Here is a 19,513-nt window from a genome sequence, read left to right on the forward strand (position 1 = left end):
TTCAAAGCTTTAAGACTCAATCCTCGAAGTTACCGAAGTTTAAATAATTATCAGTTACTTTGTATTTTAATAACATGTCTTGCATATTGTCTACAAACTTTGATCACACATGGAAGCGTAAAGAATTGCTTGGTGTTACTCGTTCTTCTTTCTTTCTAATTAAATTACCAACATTCGAAAATGATTAACTTGGAAATGATGTATTAGTTTATACCTGGTATTGTGCATATTTATATATAAATAGTTCGATTCAATATTATTAAATATTCAACAGAATATTAAATATAGAACTTGAATAAAGGTAGTACTTTAAAATCGGTTCATGCACTGCCAAGTTTCTTTAAATTGTTTTTACGAAGTTGAGAGTTTCAATTGAATATATAAAAATTATATTCAACAAATATCACGAAACGTGAATAAAGATCCTTGACTGAAGATAATTTGAAAATTGTATTGTATCAAACAATTGAAACGTGCTGTGAAGTTTTACACGCAAAGTTTGGCACGAATAAGTGGATTTGTTGAGAATACACGGATATGTACAAGAGGTGCGTTCAGTCGAAGAATCTCATACACCGTGGTGTACACTATAGTTGATCCCTTGAGAATCTCAGTTTCAGAGTGTCGCTTGTATTCTCTTTTCTATTTTCTTCGCTTTTATTTATTTCTCAAAATAGGATTACTACGCTTTGTATTGGATTCTGTATTCATTCTAATGTCCTTCCTCGCTAGACACACATATACAATCTTTTATTTAGATACGTACAAATATAATAAAATGTACTTATTTATATTATCTTACTGTCTTAAATTTTAAAGATACATACGCATGTATTCGTCAGATTGACCAAATTTTATTTGAAACAAAAATAAAAAATAACTATTTGAAGTAATGAATAATGTATTTCAAATATCATATTACTTTTATTCTCTAGATAACACGAGAAGTGTATTTACATTTTGTCTTAAGACCAAATAATATTTTAGCATAGTTACCTCTCTCAAATAAAGTAGCAAATAATTTGGATCTTAATATTTGTTTGAATTTTAAATATCATATTTTGCATACATTTGAAAGCCATAAACAATAAAACCGAATTTGTACACAACAGTATTTGCTCTCGGAATTGCTTTCATTTCAATTATTCTCAAATAACATGTTGCCTGCGCGCGTGGGACGCTGTGAGAAAATCTGTATCATTGACGTGGTTGATAATATGATTATTGAAAATGGAAGATTATTTCGTTTGATATTTGAATAATGAAATAGCTCGAAGAAAATATGAATTTCAGGGAAAGCTACAAAAGAGTAATATATCATGAAGCGAACATCTAAAGAATCGTTTCTACATTCAGCGTGTGGATATTACATTCTAAAAATATGACTAATTGTCATTCCGAGATATCTATTGTAAATGGAGACTTTTGCTCAGTGTCACGTACCAGTACACACCAATAATTAAATATACATGTTATATAAGAATAAAGATCTTTGACATTTTTCTAAAGAACGAATTTATTACATAGCCAAATACATAGATATAGACGTATGAAATGCACATCACCGGTTTCTTCGTTTTTTAGGCGAGAGAAAAAAAGCTAAGCCGACACAGTATCCATATACGAACAAATGTACAGCGAATCGATTTCACGACAGTTTCGTTCCCTTTTTTTATGCGAGGTAACCCGTTGAATGACTCCTCCCCGCAAGCGTTATCTCTCAGCTTTTTGTCGAGCAGCCAAATCGCCGGCTTTCCCACTTTTACTCGACTGTCGAACTCGTTCGCAATGAAAAGCGTCGTATCCGAGGGATCCTTTAAGACAATCGAGTTCGCCTTTAAAACAACGCGACTTGCTCGCGCAAAAATTTCTCGTCTTCTCGAATTTTACGCCAGATCATAAAACTCGGAAATATTTTTCATTCTCCTATGTCGAAAATTATATTATGCTCACTATCCGATATCATATTCCGTTATCTGAGTTATTGTGTACATAAAATAGATCTGGTCCTCTAAGACCCAACTTAACTCAAGAGCTGCGTGAAATATTTTCGCTTTGGGAAACCGTTATGGTTATTATTAATATCTGTTTGCTTCAGTATGGCTACACATCTTTATTTTATGATTATTATATAGGGATATTTATAAATGACTATTACAAGGGATTTCCAATTAATCCAACGAGTTTGCGATGTATTTTCTAGGGAATCGTCATGGTTATATTTAATTGAAGATTTTTCCTATTTGTTTATTTGAATATGGTTATATCGATGCGTTAAATAAAGATAAATTGATACATTTTATTGCAAATGTTTCTTATATGGGAGGGAAGTTATTAACGGTAAGTTATTTAGGCATGAGAAAGTATCGAATATTTGTATCTAAAGGCAGTGTACGTATAAAGAAATGTACGAGTATTTACATTTCTATGCATACTATGATTATTCATTGAAATTACTGATGTAATGAATATGTAGTAAGGTGAGTTAAAAGGACAGAAAAGATACATGTTGCTTATTATATAGTACATATATTTGAGTGGAATTCATTCCCTAGAGCATATTACAACTTGTGCACACACAACCTACACTATTAGGTTGGCGTATATGAAATATTTCTCCGAACTTTGAATTTGACCAGTCCATACCACCTATTAAATGTCACATATTAAGATAGAAAAAATTTGCTACAAATTACACAGCTAATCATGATATCTCATAATATATACAAATAATCAGAATATTAAATGAGATTAAGAAAAAATGTAATTTTCTCATATTTATACTGTTATTTTTTTTTTCATATAATTTCTAGAGATATGTACATTAGTTGTAAGTTTATATAAAGACACAAAAATACAGTTCAACGAACTTTAAAAAATTCGGAATAATTTAACTTTATGTTTAATTGATCCAAAAAGATGTTTTAATATAAAAGATGAATCAGACGAAGAACGTAATCTGACAATTTGCTGACTCTCGTAGACTATTCAGTCCGTAATTTTCCGCCAATTGAATGTTCATCGGTTTCTACTGTCCTCTTTTCTAGTTTGATCAAAATAATAGTCGATGTTGCTTCCTGATTCCACTTGCAAAATTTCAATAATATCGTGAAAAACTTCAATTTTCATGATTAATATAAACAATAGCGATAACATATTTATGCATTATTGGATGGGAGGAGAAATAACGTCGGTTTTACAAACGTAAAAGCAATTTCGTATATCGTAATATTGTTACTTTGTCCGGTTATGTTTTTAATTAATTAGGAATATTAAGTATATCCGCGTAATAAAATGAATAGTAGAGTATATTGCATATTATTATACGCATATTCGAATTGATATCTTCAAAGTCTAGAAACAATTCGAAGTTTCTTTTAACATATTTTTTACCTCATCTGATCAGATTTGATTTGATCTTAATTCTATTGATTTTTTTTTTTAATACACATTATACATTATATTTGAATATTTGACGTAAGGTGCATGGGATTTGTTAATTAAAATTAAAAGGCTTTTCTTTTGTCGATATTACATTTGCTTATGAAATATTTTCAAAGAACAATACGACAAATAAAAGAAATATACATGTAGGATATAATAATAATTGCTTAATTTGCGGTAGTTTAATTTTAACTGAAGTAAGACAATTTTGAATCTCTGCTATCATTTTGCCGTGTTTGAGTTGAAAATTCAGTTTCCTATGTATCGCGTAAGTTGAAATGATGTTACAAATCCCTAAAATTAATATACTAAATAAATATACTAAATTAAGATACTAATACAATATACTACTATACTATAATTAATATAGCAAATAAAGAAAATTGTAATATTATTATAAATGCTTACCGGTAACTTCGTCTATTGTATTATGAATAGTTTATTTCTATTTTTTGTTTCATAACTTTGTAGTTACAACATCAGAGAGCAGAAAAATCAGGAGTCATTTTTGGATAAAACTGACTTCCTTAAGTAAATACGCGATTAAAAACTTTTTACAGCGATAAATTAAACAAACAGTTCATTTGAATGATAATTTGAATAGAAGTTTATTTCGATGGCGACTAATTTTAACTAATAGAAACTGTTTCATAGTTTCGCCGTAGTTGGAAGTACGTGTTAACATTTATTGGCAAAGTTCTTGGATCTGCAATCATAGTTAATTCGTAGAACTACATACATAGAAGTAAGTTTACTGCAAGATCAAGTTAGTAATAACATTGCGAACGAAGGAAGACGAAAATCTGTAGCGAACTACGAGTTTCTCTAATTGCTTTGTATTTCTTATACAAGAATTTGTTCAAAATTCCATATTGTTTAGCGTGTAGTTTTCAACGAATCATTAAATAATTTGAAACAACAAACTTTCACAAATGATATACATACAGAACTGATTTCGATCGAACCAAATATTGACCGCAAGCATATTAATGAATTTGTTCGATTAATGATATGTACATATCACACGAATTTTGGTGTGCCATGAAATGTGTGTTCCACCTGCTTTCAAAACCGTGTACATTATTATTATTACAAATTTAATACATTTCCCCGATACGAACCCTTTTTACACTCGATGCGTACAAAAGGATCTCTACATTTTGTAATTTGTGCAAATTGGTTTGAATTCGTCTATATTATAATAAATGATGTATAAATCACTATACATTGAAAGTAATACATTTCTTTCAAAATTATTTTCGGTTATCGACTCTTTGACAACAAATGTAAATCTAAAATAACTACGTAAAAAATAGATGGATTATTATTTTGTAGATTCAATGCATTCGCAATTAGATTTATCGTAAGAAATAAATTTTTTGTCACCAGAATGATACCTAATTATTTCACTTTGTGACTCTGAATTGTAAGCTTAGGGAATGATGATCTATCGCTTGGATTACTTTCGAAAATTAGTTTAAATGGAGTGGATATTAATAGGGCATTGCTACGTACTGTGGTTAATTTCTCGAGCAGTCGGTTCGAGTGCTTTTCTATGTTAGTTACTAATTCTCGACCATCGGTACCGCTACACGTTTGCTGAAAATATCGGCTTGCTTTTAGAGGGCAGTTTGTGACTATTCTAATAAAGACACGAGTTGCTACGGTTGAAAATTTTATACGTATAGCGTGTAGAAAGGAGAGGTAAAAAAATAAGCTGAAAGTGCATGGAATACCACCTCTTTCCTAAAAAGTTTAATTTAGAGAGAAAAGGAAATTCATATTGAACAATTTGTCGCGTATATATGCATTATATTAATAAAATAAATAAAGACAACGTAAATAAAATTAACAAAACTAAATATACTTTTACACATTAGACAAATTGATTTGGTTATATTCAATTTTTATTTCTTTCCTCTTCCAGGTTTCATAAATCTTAGAAAATAAAAATTGAAAAAAATTGTGGGGTACTTATGAATGTTCCCACTATGTTATAAAATCATTCATTACGTCAAATGTTTGGAAGTTTTATTAGATAAGTTGAAAATAAAATTTGAAAGTTTGTCAGGGACTCAGATTGCCTATGGTGGGCTAAATATTGATTATCACTACTTGCTCCCTGTAACGGATAGCGTTGGTTTAAAATAATTTCTCGGTAATAATTTGATGTACGGTATTAGGAGTTACTCTTTTTCGTTGTTTTAAGTATACATACATATTTTTAAGTGTACATGAAAATTATTTAACACTATCTGAAATAACAACTTACATCGTACTTCTTTTAAGAAAATTCGATTTTTGTAAACGCAGGGTAGAACGTTTGTAAAAATAAATTGAAAATATACAATAAAATTTTTCTATTCCAATCGTCGTTAAATCGAGTTTGGAAACTTGTCAAGTGCACCCTTTTTAGGAATAATTCCAAACTGAATAGGCGGAAATAATCAGCAAACCATTATCCTACGTATGAAAGCAAATAAATATATATATAGAAAGTAAAATTTTTTCGTCAAAACTCTGTCAATTTAACAACTGTTTCGTTAATTTAAAATTATATCCCGTCCGATTCGTTTCAGTTTTAACTCTTTCGCGGACAAAGAAATTCAATGGAAATGTGTCAACGCAAACACGAGATAATTACGAAACTTCATCCATGTTATGAACAGGTCTTTTGAAAGTAATTTAGTTTTCGAAAAAGTAGAATTGAACATTAATCAGGAATTACTTTGATACACGTGCATCTCACGAATTTTCAAGTTCTGTGTACATATTGTATTATTTATATACAGGGTGGTTAATATGAAGTGTTACAACAATTACTACTCATAAGTTACTATATTATTATATTCAGAAAAATGTAATATTTTCTTCTTCATATTTACAGATAAAAGTTAATATAAATTACACATATTATATATTTTCTACTACTCTAACTTTTCTTTCCGTATTTCAGCTAGACGCGCGAAACAAATCTTTCGCTGCATAAATTTATAATTGTTCAACCTATTAAACATAATCGCATGTATAATCACATATGCTCAAAAAGAAAAAAAAAAAAAGAATGATTATTTTTTGTGTATGTGACGCAGTATTACATGCGGCAGGGTTGCGTGGCAGTGATGTCAACTACTTGGATAGCAAGCGTGGCGATTTTTGGTGCTCTCGTACTACCAAGAGGTGGTTACTACTTTAACGGCTCTGGTCTTCTTGCCTGCGACCCTTTCTTCGCCAGGGCTTCCCTTCGGTATTTTTTAAATTCATAATAATAATCATTAAAAATATTAATTAACTTGACAATTGATTTATTGAGTACAGTATTGTGTACTAAATTGTAAATATCGTTCTTGTACCATAAATTAAACAAGCTAAGGTAAGATTTAATCTATCTATTATAATTTTTTCTCTCCTTTGGCTTCAATTTATTCGCGTTTTATTCGCCTTATCCATGTTTACTCGTGTCTTTATACCTATCCCTTTTACTCTAGTTATCCTTTCTTATCTTTGAAAAATTGCTTTATATAAAGGAACGAAAATTTATTGCGATCTTCCTCATTTTCAGGATTCTTGCGTGCTGTTGTTTTTATTTCCCTACAACGATGGTGCTGATGTACTGCTACGGTTCAGCCTTCCACGTTAACAAACTGCGCCTGAAAAGGGTGGTTTGCGTTAACACGCCGGAGGTCGTTAGTGGAGGCCATATGGAGAGGGTAAGTCAAGTTTGGTACTACTCGAACCTCCAATCAATAGGCTCAATTTAAAAAGAGCTCAGCTGACAACAAAACCGCGATAGCTCGCTTAACGATTCATCAAATTGCTTGATGCTCAATCAGACATAATACTTAATGAAATGGCTTTACAGCACAACCTAATCTCAATAATACTTACGAGTGAGAGAAAATAAAACTAGTCTCTCGGTAAATAACACTTGTCCCAAACGATTGCTGATCCAAATAGGCAGTTAATTGAACATTCTTACCGTATAATGCATACGTAGGTCTGTGATGTAATATTCTTTTTGTATGTTGCAATATTTATTAGTTTCATTGATAAATGGTAACTACAAAAAAGTACGATAAATCATAGGCAAACAATTTTAAAATTCAGTAAAATCAATAGTTCTTTGATGACCGTTTCGCAACAACATATAGAGATCTCATTAGGAATGTTTCAAATTCTAAAAATACAATATACTCGTAGTCAATTTTTTAACATATTATAAAATGTTATTCTGTAATATATATAATTACATTAACGTATAAATATATAAATATCAGTTTCATAATATTGTTTTATACAATAATGTTTCATTTTTATTTGTATGCATATAAATATCTAGCATTTATTTATGTTTGACTGGAACTATTAGGATAATTAGTACAAGGGATTTAGTTTAACTATGTGTATACAGAAGAAATTCCAGTAAACTGGTACGTGCACCAGTATTTCCATAAGCACGTATATAATCGTTATGGCATACTTAAGCGCATACTATTACATATTATTATTGTTATGTGAGCGATTCACACATCTATGCATAGAAGACGTAGCTTAATTTTGGCTGTTAACATTTTCTACGTTTTACATAATTTATTCTATTCTCTACATATTCTGAACTGTCAGAATGATCAACATGACAAGTTCGTAATTTTTCATAGAAATTTTGTAAACTTATAATGATGCGTTTTTAGGAATTCGAGTGTCTTTTTATAAAATATATGCATAAAAACTTATGTTTTACTTTCATTTGCACTTTTACACGTTTCGTGTATGTTTTATACAGCATTACAATTACAACCATAGCAGTCAAACATTGGTGCAATGCTTTTCGCGATATAGTGAGATCGTAAAATCCGTTGGGTGTTAAAGTTACATGTTCTAGCGTCTGGATGAACGAGTTGACAGAAACTTGAGAAGATAAGTGTTGGAAACTTCGGTCAGGGCTACATGATCTATCCCTTTAGTTTCTGTTCAATTCCTATCACAAGGTAGAGATCGCTGCTAGCGGTTCTAGATGTCAGTGAATCAATCACTTCCGTTACTTCGTGCTTTAAACCTTAAAGCCTCGCTACGCCGTGGAGGCTTCTGTACGATAAACAGCAGTCCTATTGTATAAATATCGAGTTTTCTCAAGTCGTGAGCAATCCCGATTATTCGATTGCTCTCAATTGAATCTTTCCTCTGTTAGAACAGTCTGTTGATAACTAACGCGTGGATCGTCGATTTTCACGAGGCTGATTGGTCTGAGTGTTTTGTCCATGATTTGTGTGTTTTTAGCCAATACGTACAATGTCAATTATACGCGTTACGATATTAAATATAATGCACATAAAATATGTACAGGATACGGCCGAATAACATGTGCAAGCTAACGTATGAGACGATCCCTTATGAAAAGATAAGAACAAAATATGGAATAAAATTGTTTCATTTTAGACTTGGTTTACGAGAAAATGAAGCTTGAAAATTTATCAACTATTCTATTTTTAAACGTGAAATATGCTGACACCATTTGGCGGGATGAAAATGAAACACCCTGAAACATCATTGAAAGGTTCCTGCGTGCGCAAAGGGAAATTTTTTTACTATAATTTGCTGATGATATTATAATGAAAAATATGAAAACTTCGTGATGTATAGACATATTAAAATATTCGTATCAAATTCCTCATATTTCCAGATTCTAATGTAATAGATTATACTTTTAGTCAGAATTTTGTAGTTGCTTTATAAATTTCACGTTCTCGAAATTTTCGTAGAAATTTATTGTACAGATGTAATGAGAAGAATGATACATGGTCGGATGTAGGCAATTAATACGTATGTGTCAAATTTCTGTAACTACATAGCGAATATTATAAATGGTCATCAAGGGTAACATGTGAGAACATGCGGTATTGTTTTTCCAGTAATGTGAAAAATAATTGGCATCGGTAGATGAGAGTTTGTAATCGACCGAAAATCCACGGGTCATTAGCTTCTTTCCTGCATACACTTTCAGAAACGTATTCACCAAGGCCCCGAGACATCGAAGTAAACTAGGCTAAGTGCGCGACACCGCTAGAGCTCGGAATTATTGGAAAACTAAAACGAATTCAGTTCAATGAGTCAGAATTTGTTCGTAATTTCAAACATTACCCTTATCTATATGATAATATATCATTTTATAATTTAAAATCTGTATGATAGATTCTAGATCTGTATTCTAATTGCTCTCATTTACTTAACTGTTACATACATAATTAAAGTTATGTTAAATGATTATGTTTAAGAATGTCATTATTTAGGTATCATTCAAATATTATAGAGTTAAACGAAGCGAATAATTTCTCTATTAATTGTATTATCCGCTTGCAGTTGTTTCTGTTTGCTGTCCATCTGCATTATTACTTTGTAAAACTAACTTTATGCAGCAATTGTTTGAAATGTCGATCAGGAAGCAGATAATGACAGTAGCCAATCCGATAACAACAAATATTGACAATAATCGATTGCGTGTTAATCCCTTAAGTTATTAGTTTACAACTAAATCGATCAATCATCAACTGTTGCTTCCTTTTTCAAAAAATTATCACAGCCCATCGTAATTCCTTCTGTAGCTTTTTGATTAATTTAATCGAAATCACTTATTGTACGTTAACCTAATTTAATACTTTGATTTATGTTGTTTTATAGTTAAGCGTATTATTTCAGAAGTATATTCGAACATGTAAGAAAACAGAGTTTCTCTTTCAAACTCTAAATTATGTTAATATTTTAATCACAGAAGGCTTGTTTTACTTTCAAAGTAGTTCTTAATTGGTCTCTAAGCGTAGAATACACTAACTTTCCCATGAAACTTGACGGAATTTTATTTTAATAAAAATACCCTTGTTATAGAATGTACGAAGACTTCTGTGGCTGATTATATACACTCACTGCTTCTCAACCGTTGATATTCCGTTCTGGAGAATTCTGTTTTGTTTGTCTACGTTAATTCTTTGGTGACGACCAGAATTCGTAATTAATACTGGAAAAGAGTTACTCAGCTACGTTATATTGTATTTTAGAGCCGTTAATGAATATCTCGGACTTGGTTAAATAAAACAAACACCTTGTCTTTAATAAGTCCTTCGACGCGTACATTAAATGTGCTAGTTGAGGAGTGTGTCTTTGAATATCGTTTGAGCGTTAAAGACGCTAAAAGAAAGTCTATACATTTTCTATTTTCTAGTCACATAGTTGAATTATTTTATGAATATATTTGTTTTCTTTACTTTATAAATACAAAAAGAAGAAGAGCTTTTTAACAACTATTATAATTATCAATTCAAACGTAGTTAATATTAACAAAATTAGGACTAAAACTTTCGAAGCAATTTCCTTCAATCGTCATTTTGTTTTCGACTGCCTCTGTTCCTACGAAGCTCTTCAATTTTCATTTGAACATTAGAATGTTTTTGACGACTGATAATCGGAATGTCTGAGCTTCCACCTTTGTTTGTCAAGGATATTGATTGATTGATATCGTGTCATATCTGCCTTCGATATTTCATTGACAGCGACACGAGCTTGTAAATGAATATTTTTTCGATCGTTGTCCAGCATAATTTTTAGCTTAGGTTATTTGAAATGTACGTGGTTAAATATAACAAATTTCGACTTTAATTAAAGGATAATGATCGGATTGTTTCATGCTTCACCAAAAAGAGGATTCCAAAGGCATAAACTCTTTCGAGTTAGTTACATAACAGTGAATAATTCGCCTCAGTGTGAATCACGCTTCAACATTACAATTTACCATTAATTAGTCCCACGAACAAAATCTTTATCAAACGTTGACTTTCACTCTAATTTTATATATTTTGCTCAGAGAACCGCAATAGAATGTAATATACTACGTCATAAATTTTTATTTAATCATGTAATTTTTGCAAACTATCGTATCCGCGTTGTTGAACAGTTTTTAAAAGATATGAAATTTATCTTGTTTTAATCGTTTCAAAAAATTTCATTAAAGTGTAGATCACCGATGACCAACGTGTAGCAGCCGGTGCATTAAAATTGTGCATATTCTTCAAATAGAAGAAACAGTATAGCTTTACACGAACTGTCGTTAAAATTTTTTTTCAAAGGAAACTTTAACGATTACCCGTACGGTTGGTTAATGGAATACGTTCCGAACAGCTTATTTATAAGAAAGTCTACCTCGTACTCTTCTTCCATCGTTCTGTCTTCCTCCCTTTTATGGCCCATAGCTTCAATGTAGGTCAATGGATGCGGGAATGTCTTCTAAAGGCGTTCTCGAGACCACGGTCGTGCCGATGTGTAAGATTCTGCATGGAAAAGGGAGCAAGCTTGCTGTGCGCGTGGTTACCTAAGAGGGATAAAAGAGAACGTTCGTTGTCGTTTCAATAGAAACTATTAAGCCGTGACATGCATATACTGTCGATTATCGTATAATTCGTCAGTTTTACATATATACACATTCGAACTCTTTATCATTCTTTATCTGTTTGTATTTATTCAATCTTGCACGTCATTAACGCAGTAGACTGTAGATAATCGCCGATTGATATATTACAATTTTTTAATACATTATACGAACTTCTGAGAAGTCAAACCGATCAAATTCCACTTCTTAGCAGTTTCTCAGTTTCATTATATAAATAATATGTCTGATTCTCAAACACGAAATTATTTAAGATCATAAGTTTTGAAAAATGTTTGCCACGCCATCGCTTGTCTCTGCTTTTCTATTTGTGTCTTGTGAATAACTTCGAACTGGCTCAACAAGATTCGACAAATCAGTTTTTATGTTTCACGTTGTTTGTGATAATTTATATTTATCGTTTTATCGCTATATTGTTTAACTGTTTTAATGAATTCTAAGGAATTGTTCAAGTGACAGAGGATTAAAGTAACGTGTATACGTTAGCGACAACGTACTTTCAAAGGTCATCGAAAGCACTTAACCCGACGATATTTCCTAGAATTTATACGTAGCAGAAGCTTATGTCGTGTGTGGCCGAGTATGCTTGCGAGAATGCGCAATCTGCATGCCCAAGAATGGTTACTGAATTGAAATTTTGTAGACACCTAACGCTGCAGGCTAGGATTTTTAGAAGATATACGATAGAATTTAGTGATAGCAAATAGCTGTGCTATTGGCTTAAAGAATAGCAACATCCTTTTTAGAGGATTCGCGACTTACTTTTCCTACCCAGTAAGAAGACTGAAAAACAACACAGCATTTGAGCATCTTAGAACTTCGGAACGAAATGTCTAAGTAAATTGGTCACCAGCTTTTATAGAAGAGTATCTAAAGAGAATATACTTATGAGTTAAATGCAATTTCTTACAATATATAAGCCAGTGAAGTACAGATCCACTCTATTTTGTTAAAAAATATTCGTATATTTCAAAATAAACCGATTAAAACATAAAAGCATATATCACACTTTGTATTTGCTTTTTTAATAAATTACTGAATGTGAATTTTCAATACTTTTAATGTTACAGAATTGGATATTTTCATTTATCGCTAACGCTTATAAAAACACCGGATAAATTATTATTCAAACGTATTATTATTTCATATACCTTGTTGAACAAACTGGAATATATAATGAAAATATTTGTATGTTTGCATTATCGTTGCATCTGTAAAAAATACATTGATATTCAAATCTCTGCGCGCAACATATAAAAGAAAGTCATACACTCTATTAAGTTTTCCATTAAATGAAATAACCAATATTTATAAAAACATTGTATACATTTTCATTATTATCTGCTCAGATATACATTTTATACATATCATCGAACGAATCGAAATCCACGATGAAAATATATGTATACTTCCATCTGTAAAAAATACTTGAGCGTTGAAATCTCTGCAAGCAGCTATTTAGGAAAAATCATACACTTCATTAAGAATTTTTGTATCAAATGAAATAAAAGTTTTAATCATTGTACATATTTAAATCGCAACATATATATATGTATATCTAAATCAGTCATAATTGTTCGAAGAATAGATTTTGTATATTTTTTTTTCTTCACTTCTAACGATCTAGCACTCAACTTCTTACTTTTATCTCATGCCTGGATGCCTGTTTGAAACGAGATCTAATCCGTCACCCGATTTAATCTTTCGATCTTTAAGAACCGAGAGATTGAGATATTCGTCGCGGTCAGTTAACGACTACTATCTCTCACGATCAGTTGCAACTTCTTTCTTATCACCTACACAATCTGAGTTCTCTTTTCGTTCTTGAGTTTCGCCCTTTTTTTGCTCTCGATGAATCGCCACTGGCGATCTGGATAGTTTCCAGAAGTTTTAAGACGTGCAAATTTTCACGACGTTATAACACAACAGTTAGAAATGCTTTATTACAATCGCTGAGATAAGTACTGAAGTACCGAGAAATATTGGCGCAGACCAAATTTTCTCGTCAAATTCTGAGGAGATGCATTTTTTGAATTTAATTCTTTGCAAAATATGATTTTCGAGTTTCAAGCTTAAATATAGCGTTATCGCGAAATAATTGCACAACGAAGGTAGATAATAGAAAATACACAACACGTTACTTTCATGGAAATATGCGATTTCAATTATCCTAAAATCGATACTAGAACCGATTCTAGGGCTGTTTTGTTTGCAGAAACGAAGATTTTCGCGTGTCATTGATTCCGCTTTGAATTTGGATTTGGGTTCGAGTCTAGAATTAGGTTAGCTTAGGTTAATGACGCGTCTAATAATCGTCTGTCAGGTGCACGTTTCCATAAGGAACAATGGGACAAAGAGACACTTGAAATAATAAAAACTTTTTTTCGGCGCATCAAACGACTGTAGGCTCAGCGTGAAAGTCACTTACCTTTTCGTGCGGACAATTGCCAGATAATGCAGCGAGATAAAGGTAAAAACTGCTTCTTCGTGTTCATGGTCTTATCCGAGAGCTCCTGTAATCGGAAAAAGCAATATCGTAGAAATGTGGAGGATACAGTAAAACTTGCAATGAGAATTGTTCCATCTTTTCAAAAACCTTCGTAGCAAGCATTAGAAAAATCCCCACATAGTCGTTGTTGTCTAGTGTTATTGTATATGTTTTGTAAATTACCACGCTTTTTTATTTATGAAAAGCGACTGGTTAATCAGTGACTACCTTTTACTTAACATATTCTTACCAATTCTACCATATCCTTTTCTCTAATCTCGATACTGTCTATGGTTAGTCAAACAGTAACATAGAAAATTAGAAGCGTAAAGAATTATCAGATGGATAATTTCAGTTGAAATCTCAATCTGAGATGACCGAGCGAAATCTGATCTATAAAATCATTTACAGTATTTATCGAACCATTTATAACGATTAATATAGCAAGAAAACTGTATATTTATCAAATTATTGTCACTACAAATATTCTAATAACGATTGTTCGATACTTGAAATACGGAATGAATATAAATAATAAACTATAAGTAGATAATAATGTAGCAATTAATAACAAAACGAACCGTACGAAAAATGTTAAATATGAAACTTATAAATGAAATACTCTACTTTGTAGTTCAAAATTCATTCAAATATTCTACGGTTACAGAACAAGCGAAGAACACGGAACGTTCCGTTCAATTTCTTCCTCTTATTATTTCCGCTTTTCACCTCATCTTTCTCCCGCTTATTGTGAGATAACGAGCTGGAACGAGCCCGATGAGGAATCAAATGGAATCGAGTCCGTACATTCAATTCGTGGGCGTTCTGCAGGATAGATCGTCTTCTTCTCGTTTTTTTCTTCCTTTTGTAACCCACCGCATCGTTTCTGCTCATTAGCGTAGGGCTGCCATTCTTCGGTTTTCATCTACTGCTATCTCGAGATGATAGAAATTTAAGAAACGCATCACTTTAGAAATGGTTTTCGATATAGCGGTTTTAACTCTCCGTTGTTATGGATTATCATCGGCGGGGAGGGGCGAGATATCGAGGAAATACAAACTACGGATTTTTCAAACTGTTAATTCGTTCAATTTAAAAAGTATTATTAATTATATTTCGAGCTTTTAAGTTCAAACGTGTGAAAGTTGTAAAACAATCCATGTTGAATGTTTGAATCGTAGTTTGATTCCCTCGGAGACGAAAGCGAAGAAACGGAAAATCGTTTTTATTCACGAGCAAGTCCCGCGCAGGATGAAGTTGTACATGCGAAATAGTGTGCGTATTTTCTGAAGTATATCGCAATTTGTCACTTTCACTTTGCAGATTGAGCATTTCTTTTAAAGTGTTCCTCATAGGAACGCGTAGAAAAGTGCGCTAGAAATTTTCAAATACCTCTACAATCTTTTCTTCTCATGGACATTTGTATATTTTACCTTATTTAAACTTTTATAACATTTTTATATCATTTGGGTAGGAACATTTTGGTTTCGTAACACGCATGAAATATTTACTGTTTATTTCTAAATAAACGTCATTATGCGTGTAATGAAACATTTACGAAATTGTAATAGACATTCAATTCATACGTAACGTTTTTGGTAATATATATGTCGGGTTATCATTAGAATTTAGGGCGCGTAACGACTCTTCGTTTAATTTAGCCTCCGTTTTACAAAGCAGCGATTATATTTACGCGTATATACAAGACTTTTACAAAGTATAATGAATATTGAGTTCAACGAATAATAAGATTAACGAATAATAAGTTTAACGAATAATAAGATTAACGAATAATAAGTTTAACGAATAATAAGATTAACGAATAATATGTTTTATGAAAAATAAGTTTAACGAATAATGAGATTAATGAACGCTATTAACAATGTTCTTGGGTTCAAACGAATCCACGGTCAACGGGATAACTCTTTACTAAGCGTAAACTGATCTTAGGCACAGAAATACGATTGTTGAAAATGCTCGATGTGTCACTCTCCAAGGCAATCGCAAGAATGCCAGCCTCGTGGAGATTTTTCTATACTCGTTTGGAAGCATCGAGAAGGTTCCAAACGCCGTTGCTAGGCAGACTCGTTGGAAGCATCGAGAAAGTTCCAAACGCCGTTGCTAGGAGTTTCTGCCTGGAGTTTGATTATTAATACAATGTATGTCCCATTGTATCAGCACCTCCGAGGCAACATCACACGTGGCTAGGCCCGCTCCCGAGGCCGCATGCCGCCACAACCACATTTCTCGGAAAACCCATACAACCACTCCAGACCTCCGTTAGGCAAAACGTCCATCCCGTGACCGTGGCTGCGTTCGGCGACCAATTGTCACCTCGAACCCAATCTCGCTATCACAAATCTCGAACAATTACAGCTATGATAACATCTAGGCTAGAGTACTAGAGGATGTTTCCAAAATTTCCAAGGAACGGCTTCAACTTTCCTTTCATCTCCGACATATATATAAATACGAATAAACAAAAAATAATTTCATTTAATCAGCGAAAAGTATTTGTATCTGTTAATTTGAATTTTATTGTATACAATCAGATTATTATGCATGCATGGAAAATTTAACGGTACAAAAATTCGCAGATCCTTAAATATTCAAAATAGAGTTCTCGTTATGATATTCAATAGGTGAAGTAACGAAACGAGATTCACAATATCCAATTTTGTATGAATCAGAAACGTGAGGAGAATAATAAGAAATTTGTATTCTTACAAAAATATGTTTATCGTTCGCTGGATGTATCCTTTTCTCTGAAAGCATCGAACTTTGCGTTGCCACTTCAGTTTCAAACGACCCAGTTATTCGTTATGCAACGGTTAATCCTGGGCTCATTAAATGTTTGCGGTATTTATTTCTTCATGCTTACAGCATTTTTAAATTGATGCGGCGCAGTGTTTACAGTCGTAAAACTTCGATGACGTTTTCAAAGCTAACTGCTGTGTTTTCGTTGAAATCCTTCATCTCTGTCAGGCTGCTCTGTTCAATATTCTCTTTAAGCCCTTTAACGCACCAGCCTTTTCATACTCGTTTTCATCCTGAATTTTTCCTATGCAGAAGTTTATTACATCCTTTCGTAAATCAAAGTTCTTGGTTTCCTATGGGATTAATCCTTTACGCTCTTTATTATCTTTTAATAAAGACATTTTATGCTATTATGTCACCTAAGAAGTGTCCAGTTACACTTTAGATAGGAATACTTGCAAAGGAGATTGTTTCGAACTTTCGAAGTTTATTCCACTATAAAGATATCAGTACAAAGGTATAAGTATTTAGCTAAATTCGTATGAAGTATTATTCCAGTATAAAAATTTATAAACACAGTAACTTTCAGGTAATAGAATTTTAATAAAACTACGTGACCTTAAGTATAAAGAAATAATTCTTAGATACATGATAAAAATGAATCTTTCACCTAAAGAACTCTTTGCAACGGAAGTGGTGGAGATAGTCGTCGCAGCCTTGTAGCCATAATGACTTTGAAGACGCCGTTAATGGCATAGGTAAACTTTATTTACCTCCTTATAGCGGAAAGCTTTTGTAAGACGCTGAAATCTCGCGTAACCTGCAAACGAAAATCACAGGTTTATTTTCATTATTAGAAGAAAGAATGAAAAGATCGAATTTCCTGTTAATGTCGATTTCCTTCTATGTTAACAATTATGTCGTAGTGTTTTAATTATACAGAAGCTATCTGAAACATTTTAGTTCATAATTCCGACTCGAGTGAAGGAAATTATTCTAAATGAACTCATTACGTTTGACGTGTGTTGCATGTACAATGTACTTAAATCAATTTCTTTGTTAAATGTTATATATTAACATATAGATGGAGTAATATTGTACTTTCATATCCGAGCGCAGAATATCTATGGATTGTTGACAATGTTTATCATACCTTTGGATATATTTCTAAAGTAAAAAAATATTTTAGAATTATAGAAACAGTAATAATGATATTTTTTAAACTAAAGAAGTAATAGAAAATATGTTTTCCTTAAACTTGTGATGTATCTATATATGACACGTGTGTATTATTTATTAATACATTGTATAACAAAATCTATAGTTTCAGATAACATAAGTAAAGCAATATGATTTGTCTAGAAATTATTAAATTAGCGTTGTTCTTAAAATTATGTACGATAAACATGGTATAAAGCGTAAAGTTTTCAAGTTTAATATGTTAGCAAAGCGGAAGAAAATACTGAACTCGTATATGAATTGTATACAACTAGCATACAACTTTTATGAATAGTTCTTAAAAAAGTTTCATTACAGCTCTCTTGTTCATATCTTTTTGTGCACTGCATGCCCGAAGAATTTGATCCCGTTTTGTTTCATTCTCCTCTACCTTTACTTATTGTGCATCTTTTCGCAAGTTCAGCGCCATTGTTCGTAGCGTACGTTTACGTACACTATAAACCAAAAACCTTTGAAAATAAGAACATTTTTACGTTCTTCTTTATAACGAACTTTTGTTTGAAGAATGTGGCAATTTATATATTGCTATTTGGAAAATACAAAATAATTCCGGCCTTTTTAAATGAAAAAAATTATACTTAAATTTTATTTTACATTAGTAAATTCTTTATTTGATTCAATTTCAGGTTACAATTTTTTTAAAACGTTAAAAATCGGTTAACCTGTCGAACAGCTACCTTCTCAATGATTTCGAAGTCCCCTGTATAGCTACCTCTATTCGACAAGTTCATCTGGAACTGAAATATTTTTTTATGTATTACAATAAGAGCAAAATTGAAGTAAAAAATCGAAGCGTTGTAGTGGGTTTAAGAGCCATTTTTCAAATTGTTTTCATAAAAATATGAATTTGAACAAACATCCGCAGTGTAGCTATGGACAGGAGTAGGAAGAGAGTAGAGGACTGACAAGTTCTCGCTTGCACAACGTTGACATAAGGGTTGAAACGACACGGTCAGTTTTCCTAGGCGTGTGTTATGATCTCCGGCGTAAACGACAACGTTAAGCCTTTGCATCAGTATTGTTCAAGCTTTGAGTCCAAGGAAAACGAGCATTCATGTGTACCATCTCTTCTGTCTAAAGAGCAAGATAAAGGGAGCGAAGTTAACGGTTGAAGTCCTAAGCCTATTTTACGCTAGTAACAATTAATATATTTT

At 32.1% G+C, this 19,513-nt stretch overlaps 1 protein-coding gene across 9 annotated transcripts in view; it reads left to right on the forward strand.

Moving 5' to 3' along the window:
* LOC138182565 (trace amine-associated receptor 9) overlaps positions 1 to 19,513 on the forward strand; it is a 101,486-nt gene that overhangs the window by 43,088 nt on the left and 38,885 nt on the right. For 8 of the 9 annotated variants that reach the window (XM_069118556.1, XM_069118558.1, XM_069118560.1 and 5 more), the window contains 2 exons: positions 6,537 to 6,691; positions 7,007 to 7,154. In XM_069118556.1, the coding sequence (XP_068974657.1) occupies positions 6,537 to 6,691; positions 7,007 to 7,154 (303 nt within the window). The remainder of the gene's footprint in view (positions 1 to 6,536; positions 6,692 to 7,006; positions 7,155 to 19,513) is intronic. The other variant, XM_069118564.1, reaches the window with a different exon arrangement.

The sequence above is a fragment of the Bombus flavifrons genome, chromosome 8, assembly GCF_040668555.2.
Source record: "Bombus flavifrons isolate JBK064 chromosome 8, iyBomFlav1_principal, whole genome shotgun sequence".
Classification (NCBI taxonomy): Eukaryota; Metazoa; Arthropoda; class Insecta; order Hymenoptera; family Apidae; genus Bombus; species Bombus flavifrons.